The sequence below is a fragment of the Erinaceus europaeus genome, unplaced genomic scaffold (assembly GCF_950295315.1).
Source record: "Erinaceus europaeus unplaced genomic scaffold, mEriEur2.1 scaffold_835, whole genome shotgun sequence".
Classification (NCBI taxonomy): domain Eukaryota; kingdom Metazoa; phylum Chordata; class Mammalia; order Eulipotyphla; family Erinaceidae; genus Erinaceus; species Erinaceus europaeus.
The window spans coordinates 34,260-54,067 of NW_026647232.1; the positions used below are offsets into that span (position 1 = coordinate 34,260).

The 19,808-nt window shown below is 44.8% G+C and overlaps 1 protein-coding gene across 1 annotated transcript in view; it reads right to left on the minus strand.

Annotated features, from left to right (window-relative positions):
• LOC103114476 (PH domain leucine-rich repeat-containing protein phosphatase 1) overlaps window positions 1-18,145 on the minus strand; it is a 36,670-nt gene extending 18,525 nt beyond the window's left edge. The window contains exons 1-4 of the mRNA XM_060183844.1: window positions 18,006-18,145; window positions 12,761-12,916; window positions 3,763-3,963; window positions 1,091-1,253 (exon numbers count right to left, since the gene is read on the minus strand). Of these exons, the coding sequence (XP_060039827.1) occupies window positions 1,091-1,253; window positions 3,763-3,963; window positions 12,761-12,916; window positions 18,006-18,121 (636 nt within the window). The 5' untranslated portion in view covers window positions 18,122-18,145. The remainder of the gene's footprint in view (window positions 1-1,090; window positions 1,254-3,762; window positions 3,964-12,760; window positions 12,917-18,005) is intronic.
• Between the last annotated feature and the right edge of the window lie 1,663 nt (window positions 18,146-19,808).

The window sequence follows — 19,808 nt, forward strand, 5'->3', positions numbered from 1 at the left end:
CAAGGGCAACAAAAGGGAAAGATAAATATTAAAAATATTTTAGAAAACAAACAAAACTCTGATCATCAGAAAGGCTAAGAAACAAATGAAAAACTACACTGTATGTGAAGAACTCCTTACTTTTGCACACAAACAAAACCAAAAACATCCACATGAATGAAAAGGTGCTGGGTAGCTTTCCATCTAAGTTCTGGCTTCCAGCCGCCGGCTCACCCACCCTGCAGGAAAAAGGGGCTGTTGTCCATTTTTTCTGCATGGGTCGTGGCTATATTTGTTGACACAAATCACTTCAAGCTTGCACCTCAGTTTCTCACCTATCAGACGGGGGCAGTCTCTGCTTGGCCAGTTTCATTAGGCTGAAATGAATGTTTGGTGACAGCAGTGACGCTGTGGCCATGGAGGGAATTAGGATGGGTGCTGTGCTGATGGATGCTTATTAATTAGGGGCTGGGGCAGAAAGGAGGTGCAGCAGTGCGTTATTAACTCCTGTCACTCCTGATCCAGGCTCAGAGCCTCTTAACCATCCTGGAAATAAGTAGGACAAGGGCTGCTGTACAGATGCCAGAGCCTGGTGGCCACGTGACATCCTCATGTCTAACTGGGACAGAATACAGTTTTCCCAACTCTTGGTCCAATGGTTTTACTAATTTTAAAAAAAATTTTCCCTTTTGTCGCCCTTGTTGTTGTAGTTATTACTGATGCCATCGTTGTTGGATAGGACAGAGAGAAGTGGAGAGAGGAGGGAAAACAGAGAGGGGGAGAGAAAGATAGACACCTGCAGACCTGTTTCACCACCTGTGAAGCGACTCCCCTGCAGGTGAGGAGCCGGGGGCTCGAACTGGGATCCTTAAGCCGGCCCTTTCACTTTGCGCCACCTGCGCTTAATCTGCTGTGCTACCGCCCGACTCCTGACCTCCCTCTGCTGACTCAATGGCATAGTCCAGGGCCTAGGAAGGGCAGGGCAAGCACTGAGAGTCTTCATTTTGAGGGGACCCAAAACAAAGGGGCAAACAGCCTGAGCTGATTCACCAGAGAGAACGCAGGTCTCCACTGACCGGAAGCTGGGAAGGCGTGGCGCTGGTGCACATACCTTGATTTCTGGGAGCTGCATCACTTCAGGGAAGACTTCGATGCAGTTGGAGTGAGCGATCACTGTGTGCATGCGCCTGCAGTTCACGATGGTGGTTGGGATGGCTTTCAGCTTATTTCCACTGATATCCACCTCTTCAAGCTCCTCCAGCTTGGCCATTTTGCTAAGATGAGAGAAAGAGAGATGTAAAATCTGTGGAGGAGAGGGCCGTACAATGATTAAAAGGCAACTAAAAATAAAATCATATTTGAGGGGAATTTACTATGACTTAACAATTATTTCAAGATTGATATGTAATAGTCATTTCAACAAGATCATCCATATTGTTTTTGAGTGAATATCAGTTTCCTACATGAAAAACTGCTCAACTCTATAAATCGGCAAGAAAAACGTGTGGCCTCTTCCTCTTCCTTTTCAATCTGTGTGAATTAATTTACCCCAGCAATCACTTTGCTGCACACTGTAGTGAACTGCAGTGCAATTCCTACTGAAATGGGTGACGTCAGCACTAATCCTGGAAGATGGAGTTGTTATTTCTTTGTATTATTAAAAACTCAAGGAGGTGGAGAGGAGAGTAGTGTCACAGCTCTTAGGAAGACAGGCTTCTCCTGAGACTCTCCTCCTTAAATTCTTCCACCAGTGCTCAAGAGAGCGGGTGGTACTGAGGTCAGGAGGATGCTGCAAGGTCATCTGGATCATCTCCTGACCTGAGGAGGCTCTGAGGCAAACAGAGCCCCAGGGAAATTCCTCTCCGGTCCTGCTAGACAGCTATAAGCAAGGCATCTCCCTGACTTAGCCTTCATCACATGCTCCCATGTCACTTACCACTGGTTTAAAATGTTCCTTTTCGATCTAATATCTATTGATCTTTGTGATTATTAATGGTCAGTTTCACAAGCAAAGGAATGCTGCAGAGCTAGAGTTTCCAGCATTTTCTACAAAGGCGGACATCTCTACAATTCAGCCCAGTGATTAGATGCCACTGACCCTTTTCTCTTAGATGGTGCTGGGCTCCGGGAGCACAGGAACCCCAGTGAGTGCCTCTTAGACTTTCACACAGGCACTGGTATCTCCTCTACAGGCTACAGTTTCATTTGTCACATCACATCTTCAAAAATTTTTTGGTAAGAAACCCTTTATTTCTTTTCTTTCTGTCATTTCTCAGATAGAAACGCTATGTAACTTGTTCACCCTGGAAGTAAATGTACAGGTAAGAGCTTCAATATTGTAAATGCCTGACACATTCTACACAGGGGCTCTGAAGGAATCCACCTGTGAGTGTCAGAATTTGTGAGCTCTCATTACTTGCCTCAGTGATCATTTTCAGGACTGTGAGGGAATTCATAGGTAACAGATCTAAAGAATGACTGAAAAGGAAGAAACAAAGCTCAAGAAAAGGAAAAACTAAAGAAGTTGCCACTCTTCAGCTGAGAAAGGCAGCCACTGTGTGATGGGGTCACTGGAGCAGGGTCTCTAAGTCAGCAGCCATCTGCCGTGTCTGCCCCCTGCAGACTCCATGTGAGGCCTGAAACTGAAGGTGGCAAGGGAAATGAAACAGCCCTCACACTTAAGAAGCTCTTCTAGAGAAGCTATGGCCACATTATAATCCTTGGGGAGGTGAGAGTTATAGCAAGATGTCAAACAATTCTCTGCATTTAAGGTGACGATCTGCCTTGGGTCACTGGGAGAGACCCTTCAGAATCTGAGTGGGGAAGGGCCTGCACATTCAAAACTACTAAATAGGACAATTCCAGGTACACGGCTGTTATGTGATTACCACATTTTCTCCCCCCAAACAAAATGTCATCCCACAGTAAAATTATAGTAGAGAGAAGCAGCAAATGAGGAAAAAGACTATTAACATTGAGTGAGGGAAAACACAGAGAAGGGTGTAACACAATAATATAAAAACACCCCCAGCAGCACTTGAAGTCAGTGTGTTTTCGGGCCTTCCCCCTTAAGGAGGCTGTGGCTGTCTCCTCACCTTGATGGTTCAAGCACTGTGCCTTGACCTGGTTTTGAACTGCGCTAGCAAGAGTACCAGCGGGGTTAGTGTTGACTCCTTGTGAGTGTGTGTCAAGTCCTGATTTGTAGGTGAACAACGCCAGTGACATGGTAGTGGAGTGAACCCTTCATAGCAGGGCTGGTGAGCAGACTCACTCACAGCTAGAGCAAACACTACTATTCCCCCAAGTCACAAACTTAAACCCAGTTAAAAATGGAAGCTTCTGAGGACCATAAGCTATTTGTAATGTTACACAGTGTCTCTAGCTGCAAAGGTCACTGCAGCTTTTATCCTGGAAACACAAGCACAACATCTGGTAGAGAGGTAAGAACCTTCAGGTCCGAGTTTACCTTTTAACTCCCACACATCATATTAGGTTAATGCATTTTTTTTCAAGTTAATTTGACTGGTTCCCAAGAGGGAAAAACACATACTTGATAGATAATATATCTTCTTTCAAAAATCACTGGAAAATCCTAGTGACTGAACATTTGGATATGAAGAGAAAAGCCAATACATATGTCTATAGGGGAATACTAGCTGTTCCTAGAAAAGACAGCCGTGAACAAGAATCCAGGAGGAACATTCGCATTATCTGGACATAGACACTAGCTTCCACCTTGCCGTCTGTGGCTTCATGTTCAGAAAAGCAGGGGTCTCACTTTACCTTGCTGGGAAGCTCTGAAGTCGGTTATAGGCCATGTGGAGGATCTTCAGGTGGGGATGTCCCGTTAGCAGGGGCACACACTTATCTGTCAGGTTGTTATTGGTCAGATACAACTCCTGTAGGATGCTGTTTGTCTCTTCGGAAAGCGTGGCTGGAGGAAGGGTTTCCAGTTTGTTTGCAGACGCATTCAGGAATCTTAGGCTACAATGACAAAATGCAACAAGCTCTTGCCGATGAGCCAAAGCTCTTGTTTTAAATCTCCAACAAAGCAGTAATATTCTGACTGGCACCTGGTATACGGAAACCCACCCCAGATCTGTGATGTCCAGAACAGTTAAATACAAAGGGATTAAAACCAACATTTGTGGAAGCATAAAGAGGAGGGAAAGTAATTAAAATGTGTTTACAGTAATAACACATTAGGCGCAACAAAACCACGTGGTGACTCAGTCCTCTCTAGCATGGTGTCCAGGGCACATTTTCCTGACAGAGTCTTGGTTATAGGAGATAATATGCTCTGTATTAAGATAACGGCAGGTTACATAGAAGTGAAAAGGAAGACCTCTGACTACTTGTTTTCATTGGATGGATCTCACAGACACTAAGGGAAAGAAGTTAGATACCACCAGAGTATATACCATGTGACCCCACAAATACAAAGTTCAAAAATTAAACAGAGGAAATCTATGTCATTAGAAGTAAGGGGAAGGGGGCCGGAGACAGGAGGGGTTGCACTTTGAGAAAACTCAGCCAATGCTAGGCTTGGCCCTCTATCTGTACATTATAATTCAGCATTCATATTATACTTTAATAATATAAGCAAACACACTATGTGCTACCACCCACTCAAGTAACAGTGAACAATGGATAAAATAAAGTGTTTTTACAATGAAGATTAACATTGTCAAAACAGCTATAACTCTCCCACAACTACTGTGAAACACAGATTAATGCCAAATGGGAATCTGGAGAAGAGAATCCTCACTGTGATCAGGTTCCCAGTGATCCATCTGCAAGTGGGGAGGGAAAGACAGAGCAGGTTCTGTTGAGTCAGAGACGGCACTCCAGCCCCAGAAGGAGGGTGTTTGCTCAGACACACCTGCTATGGTTCCCACGGGCAAAGGCCCCTCGCCGCCCCCGCCGCCCCCCACCGCCATACCCTGTGAAGGAACTGCCATTTTCTCGGTTCAAAATCACCTCGGTTTGAAACTTTCAGCATTCAGTTGAAGACTAACCTGGCACAAATTAGGAAAAAGGTAATATGACCTTCCTTTAAAAGGAAAACTAGAGAATGCCAGGTACAGGCAATTTTAAACTTGGATAAAAAGACGACTTCTATTCAGAAGTTTTCACTGGGACTATCACTCCAAGCTCTCAACCCATACTTTTAATGCTCCCCAACCCTGCACCTCCATAAATCATCCCCTCCAACTCCACTACTATCTAAGGAAAAGCAGCTTCCTCAAAATAGAACATTTTCCATTAAAGAAACACGTATTCCGTTGACATTTGGGGGGGGGGGGAAGGAAGTTAGAAAAGGGCTGTACAGACCATAAATAGTCATGGGAAATTACAGTTGTATGTGACACAGCAATGAAAATAAAGGTCATTCATGCAGTTTCTGAAATGGCTTCGAACAAGGAAGGAAACCCGATTTCAGCACCACAGGTATCTATTTTTTACAAGTCTGTTTCTTTAGGTCCCGTTTATTATATATTACCCAACTTGAAAAAAACCTTGCTAGGTGGCGTTTCTTCAGTGTAGAATTTAGGGAATTTTAAAATGCATTGCTTTGAGACACCGTGAAGTACGGATGGGCTGGGAAACGGGCAATCTCATTAAAATACAATTCCTTAGGAAATGTGTAGCTACAGACACACGACAAGAAATTTGAGGAGACATTAATTCAAGAATGTTTGCATATTCTGAGGTCAGAAAAAGAGGAACTGTTGTTTTGAGAGGGGGAAAGCCCAGCATGTGAATGCTCATCTAGAAAGTGTCTACGGGGACTTCAGAAATCCTTTCCACTTTCCAAAGGGGAGAAAGTGATTTCCATGAACAGTGTCCCTCAGCTCACTGAGGGTTGCCTGCACTGCAGGAGTTCTGTGTGCTCTGTGAGGTATTAACCGGCGAAAAGTCCACAATCTACCCCTTCAGGAAATGAAACTAGACTGAGCCAATATGGGCTGGTTCCAAATGATCCCATTTGAAATAAATAAAGCTTGATTGAATCATCTTGTTAGTTACCAGTCAGAGAGCAATCAGCTGGACTCAAAGGATTTTTGTCTGCAATGGTCTCAAGGAAATTAAACTCAAGAACAAAAATCAAATACTCACTCCTCACCTCAACCCGGCAATGTTCCAGCAGGAGACACACTAACTGGGTTTAGTGCTTGAGTGGTGTCATTCCACGAGGATGAGCAGCTACTTGAATCTGCAACATTTCTCCAGAATGGGCGATGGTTGTATTCAACAAACAGTGTGTAGAGCCCCACTCCTGCTGTCAAAACTCCCCCCCAAAGCTCAATTGCTAAATTGCTTAGTTTTCACTCAATGTGGCATGGAAGCGTCCTCAAACTTCTCCACTGCAGACTTTCCTAACAACTGTGTTAAGTGGTATTTAAATTCTCCTGGCTATGCAGCCTTCTGCTGGGGACCAGTCACTGCCATGTTCCCGTTTGTGTGGTGCTCTAGTGAGACCACAGTCTACCAGTTTCCTTATACCTCATTCTCCTGCTGCTTCACAGAAGACAGAAACTGAAACTGAGACAGTTCAGTTCCTTGGCAATGCAGAGTCAGAAACTCATATCCCATCAATCTAAGCGTCCACTGCCCCCTCATAAATCTCTACAGACTCCAGATGTTAAATAATAGTAGTAATGATGTCTTGAGCTGGGTGTGTTTTCTCCAAAGCCAAGGACTCTGGGGAAGGAGGGGCTCTGGGTTTCTGGTGTATGCTGGCAGAAAAGGACCCCGACTGGGGGAGAGTGTCTTGTAGACATCTATTATGAGGAGATGAAAGGTCATTTTTGTGACAACTGTATTATAAACCATTTACTCCCCAACAAAGCAGGAAAAGATAGTGAACAGGAAACTTTGTTGGGAAGGACATTTTCTTGGGCCCCTCTCTTCACGAAACCTGGATGCCAGACAGTCCCCCCTACCAGCTGGGCAGTATGAAGAGCACATGTGCACACAGTTTCCAGCTCATGTCTTAAAAGAGCTGAAAACAGAGCTCGTACTCCAGACCTCTGCCCAGCAGAAAGCGCACAGCCACACGCACACGCACAAACACACACACACCACACACACACACACATTCACACATTCTCTCTCTCTCTCTGTCTGTCTCTGTCTCTATCTCTCTCTCTCCTTCCCAGAGCACTTGTTTGCCAAGCCACTGCCAACAGCATCGAGATAAGCCCATGCTCTGCTCCTCCAGCAACCGCTGTGTTCCCAGCACATTCTGTCCAACTGCTCTGGCTCATCCTCTTTTTCTTTCTTCTTTTTTAAATCACTTCTGTTTATCTGCTATCTAATCACCACCAGCACTCCTAGAGACTGACCAAGCCCAGGATCTGCAAGCATGGCAGAAGTGCCCGTGTGCAGGTTGGCCGGGTCTCTGCTCCGGAGTTCTGGATCCAGTCCCAGAACTTGCATTCTACTTACACGCTGAAAAGGTTATGACTCTCAGCCCACCCCAACTTTTTTATTTTTAGCCAATTCCCCTGATTTCTGGTCCCCAAAGTTCCCAGAAGTATCTAACAAAACACTGGAAATCACTTGGCTTGTCTTTACAACATAGTCTTCTTGACAGTTTCATGTTCATAAGGTTGAAAGGACAATCTTTGCAGCAGGGGCTTCTCAGATTTTGCATGACGCCACCCACGGACACAAAACTCACTTTCCTGCCCTGCACAGATGCAGCAGAGTCTGTGTCACTGCAACAAAAACATTTCAGCAGTACCTGCCGCCCTCACTGATACTTGCCAGTCTCCACACCACCCCGTGCCATTTCATCAATCTCTCCACAGATGCCTACTGAGCTCCCACAATGCATCTCACTTCTGCCTCCTTAGAGTCCTCTTTGTCTCAAATGACGCTGGCCTTTCAAAGACTATTAAACAATGACTTTGTAGACGGTCTCTCAGTTTAGGTGTTTGCTGTTTTATGATCAACAGAATAAGGAAATGCTGTGCTGGCATGGAGACACAGAAGTGACACTGTGTCCTTCTCAGCATCCTGCTCCACTTACTAGAAGGTACAGAAGTCAGGGCCAGGATGCCACTTCCAGGTTAGGGTGATGCTTCCATTGTACTATGTCCTGGGTTCAAACCCTGCTTCCACACAGAAGCACTGTAGCACCAGGAGAACGCAACAGATGGTAGTGTTGTGGTGCCTCTCTCTTTTGTCCTGTCTTGTCAGTCTGTCTGTCTATAATAAGAACTGAAAAAGTAAATCTGAGTGCAGTGAAATCACACATACGTGAAATTCTAGTGCCGTAAGAAAAAATGAGTGTGTGAGAGAGAACAGGGAAGGTATATGGTTCTCAGCATCTGCTCCCTAAGTAGGTGTGGGTCAGCCTTCAAAATGCAGACTTGAGAAAACTGATGACTGACCAAGGTGAGCCAGTGAGAAGAGGGCCAGGAGTCTGGATGCTGCTCTATTTAACTAAAGCTTTTGGAATGCCAGCAGTTCATAAGATAGTTCTCTTCTCTTAAATAATAAATAAATAACAACAGTATAAGTAACTTAGCACTTCAAAATGCCAGAAATAGCTGTCTTTGCCAAAAGGCACTGGTTGGCATGGTCAACCGATCACGCTCTTCCCAGTCTTCCGTTCCTGTTGGCCCCTCGGTGTTTACCCGGGCCTGTCTGAGTCACTAGCACGTATGGTCTACAATGTGACTAACGCTCTCGAGATACTGAATAATGATCGTGTACTCCGTTTGCATGTACACCCACCCCCTCTCTGTGTCACCCCGAAGACACCTAGTACCATTCCAAACAGGGGTACCAACAGGCCCTAGGGCCCCACAGCAGAGCTAGAACTCTTGGAATGTCAGTGTGGCTGGTTAGCTAGACTGAACCTTGGCAGGAGCAGTGTGCTGGACACCCTGTGAGGGTCCAACTGCCAGGCAGTAGGGGAGCCAGACTCCACTGAGGATTCAGGAAGAGCAGAAGGATGGGAGGACCTCATTCATCCCCTCCCGTGACCCTGGGAACATCTATCCCCCACCCCTGCCCATCTGCTGAGGAAAACTGAGTATCTGAAAGTCTCTAGGGGGCGTTTCCACCAAGGAAAATCCTCATCTCTGTGAAGAAGAGCTAAGATGGCCGCTCTGGGCTGGTAAGATCCAGGGTAGAACCTGTCAGCACACCCACCCCCAGAGAGTCAAATCCTTGATCACCAGATACAAAGTCACAGTCACCCACTCAGCAACTTAAGGCCCATCATGTGTCACTTCTGTCTATAGCTTCTGAGCTTTCAAGGGAAAGTCAAAATAAACAAAACTCAGAAGATGAATATGAAGAGTAAATTTAGACTAAAATAGCTGATCAGAATTTTGACAAAATGGTAGGAAGTTTCCAGGAGAAGGGAAAGCTGCAACTCTACACTCTTTTACAGCAGATTCCCTTCTCCTGTTGGCTCACTAACTACCTTCCTAACTAGAGCAGGCTGGTATAGGCCATTTGGAGCTATATATGACAATGTCACACAGTAACACCATGACACTGGCCTTAGCAGGTAAAATCCAGAGTTCAAGGAAGACTAGCAAGAAAGAGCCTTTGTTTTAGTCATCTGCTCTGTGTCCGACGATTCCTACAGTTTTCCTGATGCTTCTGCATACAACTTCTACTTAGAACAGAGGGCAAACCACTTGCATTTCAGAAAGTCTAATACTGGGGTCTTTTCCTCAGCTTTAGGACCAAACATGAAACTGGCAATAGTACCCCTGGAGCTGCTCCTCACAATGCATATTCCAGCTAGGGGAGTTTGGCCAAAATGCGCACCGCTCATTTGTGGGTTCTGTGATCTGTGATCTCATTATCTTCTTTCAGTGATTCAAGTTCTGCATTTCCCCTGTTGCGTTACTAGAAACATTCCAGCTCATTCCATCTGGGAACTGCACAAAGTACACAAGCAATGCTTAACAGTTGAGCAGTGATCCCAGAGCTAGGAGGCCACAGTATCACTTGTGAAACAATCTGAGTTATACTTTCCCATGCAAATCCTCATCTCAATATGAAAAGCTTCCTCAATTAGCCTCTGAGCACCCTCTGGGGCATGTTTGCAGATGTGCCCTTGTGCCCTCGTACCAGGCAGCGCAAGGAGACTCAGTGAATGTTGACTGGTTGCCTCTAGGGAATGAAGCCTGTATGGAACTCTGCTTTTACAGCCAAATCCTCTGAAGTGATTAGCACCTACAGGAGAGCTGCACTCCTAGCCATCTATGCTTCTAGCCACGAACTTAACAGATGTGACCAGACTCACAAATGGATCTGCTCAGGGGTCGAGTGCTGGCACACCAGGTTGAAGCCCTGGGTCCCCATATGCAGGGGGGAAGCTTCATGAACAGAGCTACTGATGTCTCTGCTTCTCTCTCTCCCTCCCTTTCTCTAGCAAAGAAAAGTTGACGGGGGAAGGGTAAGACCCAAACTACTAAGATCAGTGGGCTCCTCCCTGAAGGCACTGAGCCAGCTGGTGACACCCCCTGGTGATCCCCCCACCCAAAAAAAAGGCCTAAACTCCATCTGCTTGTTTCTTTTCTTTTTTTTTTTTTTGAGTATGACAATGATATGTATTTATAGTCTTTTAAAATATATATATTTAAAACATTTTTTATTGGATCAGTTTGTGGTACACCTGATTGAACACATACTTTACCATGCACAGAGACCTGGGTTCTAGTCCCCAGTCCCCTTCTGCAGGGGGGAAGGTTTATGAGCAGTGAAGCAGTGCTGCAGATGTCTCTTTCTCTCTCCCTATTTCTTCTTCTACTTTTTTTTTTTTTAGATTCTTCAGGAGAACAAGGCATCCTCATTATAAAACTGTCCAAAGTTTGCCTGCTTAGCTTTGTGAAGGAAAACACACAGTTCTAAGATAAGCCAGAATCCTTGACAGGCAGAGGAACCAGTCACAGAGCAAAAGGGCAGCAGAAGCACAGGTGTGGGGCTGCCTGCGCACAGGGCTGTGATACAGAAGCAAGAGGAAGACTCTTCCTCATCTCGGGCCCTCGGGTTTCATACCTGTGTGCTTCCAGAGCGCCATGGGGACTTTCTCTCGCTCCCCAAACATGAGGACAGAGGGAGGGGGGTAGGGAGGAGAGAAATCACAGCACCGCTCTACTTCTCATGAAGCTTCCCCTTTCACGGTGCTCCCACGTGGTGACCCTGAACGCAAACCCAGGTCCTTACACATGCTAAGGTGTGCACTCTACTGGGACAGCAAGGTTACTCTTGAAATGACCTTGAAATTGAGCCCCTTCCCCTGGAACGGGGGGAACACCAGTCGGTCACAATAAAAGAATCCCATCTTCTCACAGCTCCGTCCTTCCTAACTCCCAGTAGGAGTCTGTCATAACTTGGATTAAGTACAGAGCACGAGTGCTTTTAAAAGTGAGCAGGATAAACAAAAGGAAAAGGAAAAAAAGGAAGCAGTAGTAGGAATGCTTCCCATCCCAATATGGACCCATGCACTATGTCTTAATAAAATGGATTGTTACAAAGGAAAAGGAGAGGGAGAGGAAAACAGAAAACCAAAAAAGGAGAAGAAACACTACCATTAAACCTGAGAGTCAAGGTGGTATTTAAAATGTCTCATATCTTCCGTCAGTCATTAAGCACGTGTTTGCTGAATGCCGGGCTCGTTCCAGACACACTGGAAGCCGCTGGGGCTAAAGCTGTAATTAGGACACAGTCTCTGGATGCACAAACTCATTATCCGTGAGCGGGGACAGATGAGTAAGCAGGCAATGGCGGTGCAGCATGTGGCGGAGTCCCAACAGGGACAAGCACGGAACTCGGGACACACAGTCTGACGCTGGGCAAGGGAGCTAGAGTTCCCAGCCTGTTCTAAAAAGTATCATTTTTGACTAGAACACTGTTTGGCTCTGGCTTATGGTGATGTCAGGAATTGAACCTGGGGCTATAGAGCCTCAGGCATGAGAGCCTGTTGATTAGGCCTCTAATTGCTCTGGTGCCCCTAGACTGTTTTTTCACCCACAAATATCATCATGTGCTAAAATGTTAAATTTCTGAAAGGATAAGAGATTCATTATTTTCATCTCAGCACAGAACTAACCTTCGCACCTTCTTAGAAAGTGAAGTATGCTGTAATCCTGCGTCTCATCTCTAAGCTATGCCTGCTCTCTAAAGATAAACATCACAGAAGCCAGTGATCCAGGCCACTGGGCCCTGCAGTTCTTGGTATAAAGCACAGGGGCTCTGGAACAAACATGATGTTCCGACGTGTTACTCAAAGATTTCTTTGAAGAAATCACAGAAAATAGACTTCACTGAATGTTTTAACTACCCCACTCCCTCCATGTAAAAACAAATCTCTTCTATAGACTTAAATGAAACCAAGTATTTTGTTCAGTCAAAAGAAAACCTCTTTCAATAAAAGGAAAAAAAAAAAAACTACAGCAAAGATAAGAATTGGTTAAAAAAAGAAAATTGGCCTATGTGTCAACAACCACTGTCCAGTAGACCGTGGTTTTCCTAAATAAAATGATTTGGAGACACATACAAGGGAACTAGGTGAACTCTCAGACAAGCTAGCCTGGCCACTCACAAGACATGGAAGCCTAGAACAGCGGGCGGAGGTTCAGAGCAGGTGCACACCTCCTGCTGCGTTTATACCTGTATCTCCACACCGTCAGTCTGTGTGCAAGGTCAGGCCGCTTCTCCCAGAGGGCAGTGATGGTGGTGAAGGAGGGGGGGCACCTTTTGCACGTCAGGGGGTCAGGGGACTGAGGTAAACAAGCTGCCTTACCTGTCTGCCTTCATCAGGAGGTTGGGGGGAAGCTCCAGGAGCTGGTTGTGCTGCACGTCCAAGACCTCCACAGAGGTTCTTTCTAGCCGCTCGGGGAGCCTTGTCAGCTGGTTGTGTCCTGCCAGAAGTTTCCGCAGGCTACTGTTACAAAATAAGCTGCATAAAAGGGGACAAGGAAACAAAGGGCAACTTACTTAGAGCCAGTTTGGGGTAAAGATGGAAAAATGGACAGGAGTTGGAGAATGCTTAAAATTCTCTCCTGCAGAAAATATAAATTTCGTCAGAGTGCACGCTTTTTCAACACACTCTCAAAGTTGGATGTGTTTACACTTCAATAGTGTTCATACTTCCACTGGAGGTGACTACTCTTAGTGAAGCAAGTAAGGAAGTGAAAGACAGCTGCTGGGTGGTTTCGCTCCTATGTGGAATCTAGAGAACTGAAACACATGATAGTCCAAGGGCGGGGTGGAGGCTAGTAACCACCCTACTATCTCTAGGATTTGGCTGAGAACTATAGCGTTTATCTTGGTGGGGGGTGTGAGGAGCACAAAGTTTGGTGGTGGGTATGGAGTGAAACTACACCTATAATCTTGGTCTTGTAATCATGAATAAAAAATTTAAAAAGTACAGGAGTTGGGTGGTAGTGCGTCGGGTTAAGAGCAGGTGGCACGAAGCGCAAGGACCAGCATAAGGATCCTGGTTCGAGCTCCCGGCTCCCCACCTGCAGGGGGTCGCTTGCAGAGCTTTCCCTCTTCCCCTCCTCTCTCCATTTCTCTCTGTCCTATACAACAACAATGACATCAATAACCACAACAATAATAACTACAACAATAAAATAACAAGAGCAACAAAAGGAAATAAATAAATATAGAAAAATAATAATTAAAAAAATTTTAAAAAGTGTCCAGAATTCAAGAAAAAAGAAAGAAACAATGAAAAATAATGTTTAATAAGGAAGCTTTAGAGAATAACAAGTTTTCATAGAAGTAGGCGCTAAAGAGAGTTAGGTTCTTGGCAGGTTGGGAAAGGCTGTGAGCTTGCGTCTTTCTTGGACTGCTCTGGAGCGAGGAGGGTGTGACTTCCCCCTTCAGCATCAATTCTCCACATAGAACTTTCCTACCCAATTAAACCTTTACAAATGCCAGCTGACTGGATACTTTTTCCTTTTTCTTAAATTTTGAAAACATTTTTCTTTACTTATTATCGGATAGAGACAGAGAGAAATTGAGAGAGAAGGGGGAGACAGAGATGGAGAGAGAGAGACAGAGAGAGACAGAGAGAGAGAGAGACACCTGCAGCCCTGTTTCACCACTTGTGAAGCTTTCCCTCTGCAGGGGCTTGAACCTAGGATCTTGCGCACTGTAACGTGTGTGAGCTAAACCAGGTGTGGTATCCCTGCCTGGCACCTGGATACTTTTTCTTCATTGGTATTTCAGTCTTAATTATTTCTCCCTTTCCTCCCTTAAGGTCATATGACTTCGTTTATCCCTAGGCTGGAGTTGGAGGCTCTCTCCTAAGGAGGAGAATGCACCTGTTTTTTTCTTTGCCTCACACAGCCATCAGGTTGTGTTTGCTCGCTATCAGAACCACAACGATGATGACCACTTACTAATCTAATGCAAATCCACTTATGCCTACGTCAGATTTCAACAAGTGCAGAGCACGAGAGGGCCTTGGTTTACACAGAGTCCCGGGCCGTGTGAAGTGAAGTAGCGATCTGCACCAGGAGGGCTTCCAGCCTGAGAACCACCACACTCCTGGCAGGTTTCCTCTCCCACCTCCTGGTTCCCACATCCTGACTCTGCCCATTGGAGTCTAAACCTGTTCATGTCACTGTTTGTTCCAGTCAAGCTAGATTCCTTGCTCACGGACACTGGCAGCCTCTCAGTGCTGGCAGGCTCTACAGGCGGGCTAGGGAGCACTGAGACAAGAGAAATGGTTCTAGACCACCAGCAGTCACCCTCAACACAGGGAAGCCACCACTTCAACCCAGACATTCAGAACTTGTTACACCAACTTTACTGTCTGACTTGGCCTGGGTCCATTTTCAGATTCTTAGATGGCAGAGCGGGTCATCTCTTAATTACACCCAGACCCTTAAGTAGGTAACTGAAAGTGATAAATCTTTATCTTAATTCTTTCAAATAAAACAGCAGATCTGATGACTATACCATATTAAAAGATAATAATTACTAGATTGAGTGGGATTTCTTTGGATACTGTCTAAATATTCAAGTACCTTCTTTTCCTTTTCATGTATTTCTAGTTCTAAATAGTAATTTATGTTGTCAACCCCTCTAGACATGTTCCTTAGATAAACAAGCCTGACTATTAAATCAACTTCTAATGAGTCATTGTTTTGGATATTAGATCAGAAAGAGATACACAAAGTTTGCTATCAGATATCATTATAAACAAGAAGACAATGCATATTGTTTTTGTCCCACGTGTTTTTAAAACACACAGATAAACACTGTTTATATTCCTTGACAATGGGGCAACTGGGACTTAGTCTGAATAAGCATTTGTTTCTATCTGTATTTACTGCAGAGCAAATGCAAAATTAAATAACTTAAGAGAAGCTGAATAAAATATTAGTTATTTGGCACTAATTTAATTGCTTGCTTATTATCTATGGAAGGTCCATTACAGCATACAGTGAAACAGAAGCCTTAGGCTGCAGTGTATTTATTTGTTGGACTGGGGCTACTGGGTGTGAAAAAGGAAGAGAAAAATGTAAAGAAATACAATGGCAAAAAAGAAAAACAGTAACAACAACAACAAAAACACAATCCCACAAAAAAAGTCCCTTTGGCAATAGTCTATTTTCATTCCTGATGCTGTCTTCTAAAAGGGTCTTTCTCACAAGGCTGCCCCAGGACATAACAGCACAGTCCTTCTCTTGATAGTGGTGAGGGTTGACTGGGTAACCCAAATGCTCAGTCAACATACACTCAATAGCAGAAGGGGTTTTAAGTGGATTGACATTCGAGGTATAATGCAAGGCTGAGGAACAAAGTCAAATGGGCTGAGCTTCCAAGGACTGAAAACCTAATTCAGGCTTTTATTTCTGAGAGCTCGATTCTGACAGGGCTGCTCAAAGGAGTTATAGCTACCAGTGAGATGTATGATTGCAGAGTTTCTAGTCACACAAAAGGTGTGAAAACAAATAGGCTTTCTTGGAGTGCATCATATTTGACCTGATATAGTGGATATACTGCTTTAACGTGTAATGCAGACATATTATGGAGCGGCTTTGCAGCTGGGTGCTGTACATTTCAACACTTGTCAACCTTGACGAGTCCCATCTGAAGTGCTCAGCACTCCCTTGGCTGCTGGTGACCACACAGGGCAGCTCGAGTCCAACACATGGGCCAGGCTTGCCAACAACAAGTATGCCAGCAAACAGATCCCTTTAAAGACTGTGTTCCTAATATGAAAATGTGCTCCCAAACTGTGACAGATCCCGACCACACGTGCACTGGTATTTTTGAATGCTAGTTAGACATAGCCGAGTTCCTCTGTTTCTCCGAGTTTCTCTGAGAATGGCAGAGAAAGCTTTAAGTAGGTCATGGGAGCTACTAGCCACAGTGACTACTTAAATGTAAATGTAAAAGCATCCATGATTTAGACTTCACTTCTGGGGCAAACAGACTCTCATGCCTGAGGCCCCCAGGCTGTATCCCCTGCACCAGTATAAGCCAGAGCTTATAAAATTCCATTTGTAGTCATATTTCAAATGCTCCCTAGTCACGTACAGCTAGTGGACACCAGACCAGGCAGGCAGAAATATGGAGCCTTTTAGTCCTCTGCCTGGCAGCTCTTCAGGCCAGTGTGGGATGGCTGTATTATATCTTTTTCCCATAACATTAAAATGTTTAATTTAAGGCTCTAAAGTCCCAGGTACAATCCATTGAAGCACTATAAGCCAGAGCTGAGCAGTGCGCTGGTTAATGTGTGTGTGTGTAATTTTTTTTTAAAAAAAATCAAAGCAAATACCGTCCTTTTTGTTGCTATTGTTATTAAGATACAAATCAGCCCAGGGAAGGAAACGCTATGCTCTTGAGCATCCAGTTATCTTTTCTCCAGACTCAACTCTCTCTATGTCTTTCCCAGTCTCACCCATTTCCTCACCTCTCTCACTCTAACCCTTTGAGAGCTTTCAACTTTTCTTTTTTCTTAGATAATTTTGTCGGGGAAATGCTGATTTACAAAGCTGCTGCTGTGACAAACAGTACCCGCACACCATTACCCCCCCACTTGTCCCACTGGGCCCCCCACCATCTTTCTTTATTATTATTATTTTTTTTAATTGCCACCAGGTTTATCACTGGGGCTTGGTGCCTGCACAGTGAATCCACTGCTTGGTGGCCATTTTTTCTCTTTCTCTTTTTTTTTTCCTTTCTATTTTTATTTGATAAGACAGAGAGAAACTGAGAGGGGAGGAGGGAAATAAGGCGGGGGAGCAGGAGCTTGAACCCAGTCCTTGATCATGGTAATGTGTGTGCTCAGCTGGCTGAGCTACCCTCTGGCCTCTCCACCCATCCTGCAAACCCCTGGAGGCTCCCCTATGTTGAGCCCCAGCTTCTGCTGCAGGTGCCCGCAGCTCCGTTACTACTACGTCCTCAGCTGCCAAACTAGTCATTAACCCTCCAAGAACATTGTGGTGCGGTTAAATCAACGTGCAGGTGTCTGTAGCCATCACATCAGACATCACATGACCATGTCATACAATGTCTCATTAAAGTACAATTCATGTACTAAGCATAACAGTCTATGTCATGGGAGAGAAGAGGAAAAAAAAGTGGGAATTCTGCTCTCAATTTCACAGCAAGATCACTAGAAAATATTCTGCTCTCTAGGTTTAATAATCTAATAGTGTTTTTTTTTTTTCTTTTCAAAGTTGTTCTCTATGAAAACCAAAAGTTATTTGTGAGGAAGGCAGACAGACATGTCAAGTCAATGTACCAAAGCAGTCAATTCTGACAGAATGAAGAGGACAATGATGAACCAACTGTGCTATATGCAGAATTTCTGGACATTTCTTTGGCTTATCTGAAAAGCTCCACCAGGCACCCCCGCATGGCCTTGAGAAGACTGGCTGAGAGTCAAGCCCCACAACATTCCTTGCTGTGCGAACCAAGTTCTACCCTGACTATACCACATGAGGTGTGAGAGATATTAAATGCGCTTTGCAGGGTTGAAAGTTAAAAATAACAACCAGAGACCCCGGCCTGGTACTCACCGAGCAGGCAGTTCGCAGATGTGGTTATGGGCGATGTCCAGCACTTCCAGTTTCCGGCTCTCACACACCCACTCAGGCACACTTTCTAAGTGGTTCCTAGAGGCAAGAGTACACATGCGGTTTTTCCTTAACTGGGATTTGGTTTAAGATACGGTTCAAATATCAAGATAACTTCTACACAGAATCAAAAACTGTCACACGAAATTCCAAAAGTATAGCAAGAAAAAGCCAAAGGGGTGTGTGCATTCATTTTAATGGAAAAGCCTGATAAATCATGAGGAGTAAGAAAGGAGAAATGAGAGTTACTTCCTCTGCCTTGCCTGTGTAGTGTGTGTGGATGGGGTGGGAGGAATGGAAGTCTGGTGCTCTGAACGACCACCCTAAAAAAGTTTATAAATCTCATCCTGGAAAAGAACTCTAGCACTTCTAGTTAAATCAAATGGCAAATTTTATTTTCCAATGTGCATTTCGTCCACGACATTAAAACAATTTCCAAAGCCATATGGGGTGTGATGAAATCATAGCCATAGGTAAATGCAATGGAAGTGAAAAGTGACTTCAAAGTCTGGGCAGGAGTAAGAGTTACACCGACCACTGAGCCTCAGAGTTATATGGAAACATTTACTCAGGCCTTATCAGACCACGCAAACTAAATCAACGGTGACTTTACTGAACATACTGACAAGATGGCTCTTAGGTACATTTGCCGTATTTGAATGTTACAAATGTTTAGTTTACCTATTCTTTAAAATACGTGATGTGTCTGGCACACAAAAGCTAAAATGCTACCTATATTGACTACGACTTTCTCTTTTTCTTTTTTTCCACCAGGGTTATCGCTGGGGCTTGGTGCCAGCACTTTGAATCCACTATTTCCAGTGCCCCCCCATTTTATTTGACAGGACAGAGAAATTGAGAGAGAAGCGGAAGACAGGGAGGGAGGGAGGGAGAGAGAGAGAGACACCTGTAGACCTGCTTCACTGCTTATGAAGCCCGCAGACAGGGAGCAGGGCCTTGAACCCAGGTCTCTGCATGATGACATATGAGCTTAAGTAGATGGACGACTGCCTGGCCCCCAGATTTTTTTTTGTTTGCTTATTTTTATCTTTGCAGAGCCAGGGCACTGCTTAAGTATGATTTTCACTGGTCCTCAGATAACTTTTTCATTCAGACAGACAGAAAAACAAAAATAAAGCAGAGAGGAAGAGACACCACAGCAGTGGAGCTTGCCCTGGTGCCATGCTTCTCCCATGTGAGCTAGTGCTCAAGCTGGAGTGTTTGTACAGCAAGACGCGCACCCTCCCTGGGGAGCTATCTCTAGGCTACTATGATTCTTGTAAGGCAGATGAACAATTCTGTGAAGCCTATAGATTGGTAACACTGTTGCATTTACTTGCAGTACCTAACCTCTAAGACAGCCATTAAGATGGGGGAAAGTGCCCCTTACCATAAGCTATTTCGACACAGAGGAATCAAAAACTCCTCTAAGTAAAGAAATATCCCAGAGCTCCTCAGAACCTAGTCAGCATGACAACGAGCGACGACTCAGCTCCTTTATATGACAATGTCACTAAACATAAATCAGGAAGGTAAAACAAAACTATGTGTGAATGATCAGAGATTTTCTTTTTTAAAATTATCTTTGGGGGTTGGGGGGTATCGCAGTGGGTTATGTGCACATGGTGCAAAGTGCAAGGACCGGCATAAGGACCCCGGTTCGAGCCCCTGGCTCCCCACCTGCAGGGGAGTCGCTTCACAGGCGGTGAAGCAGGCCAGCAGGTGTCTATCTTTCTCTCCCCCTTT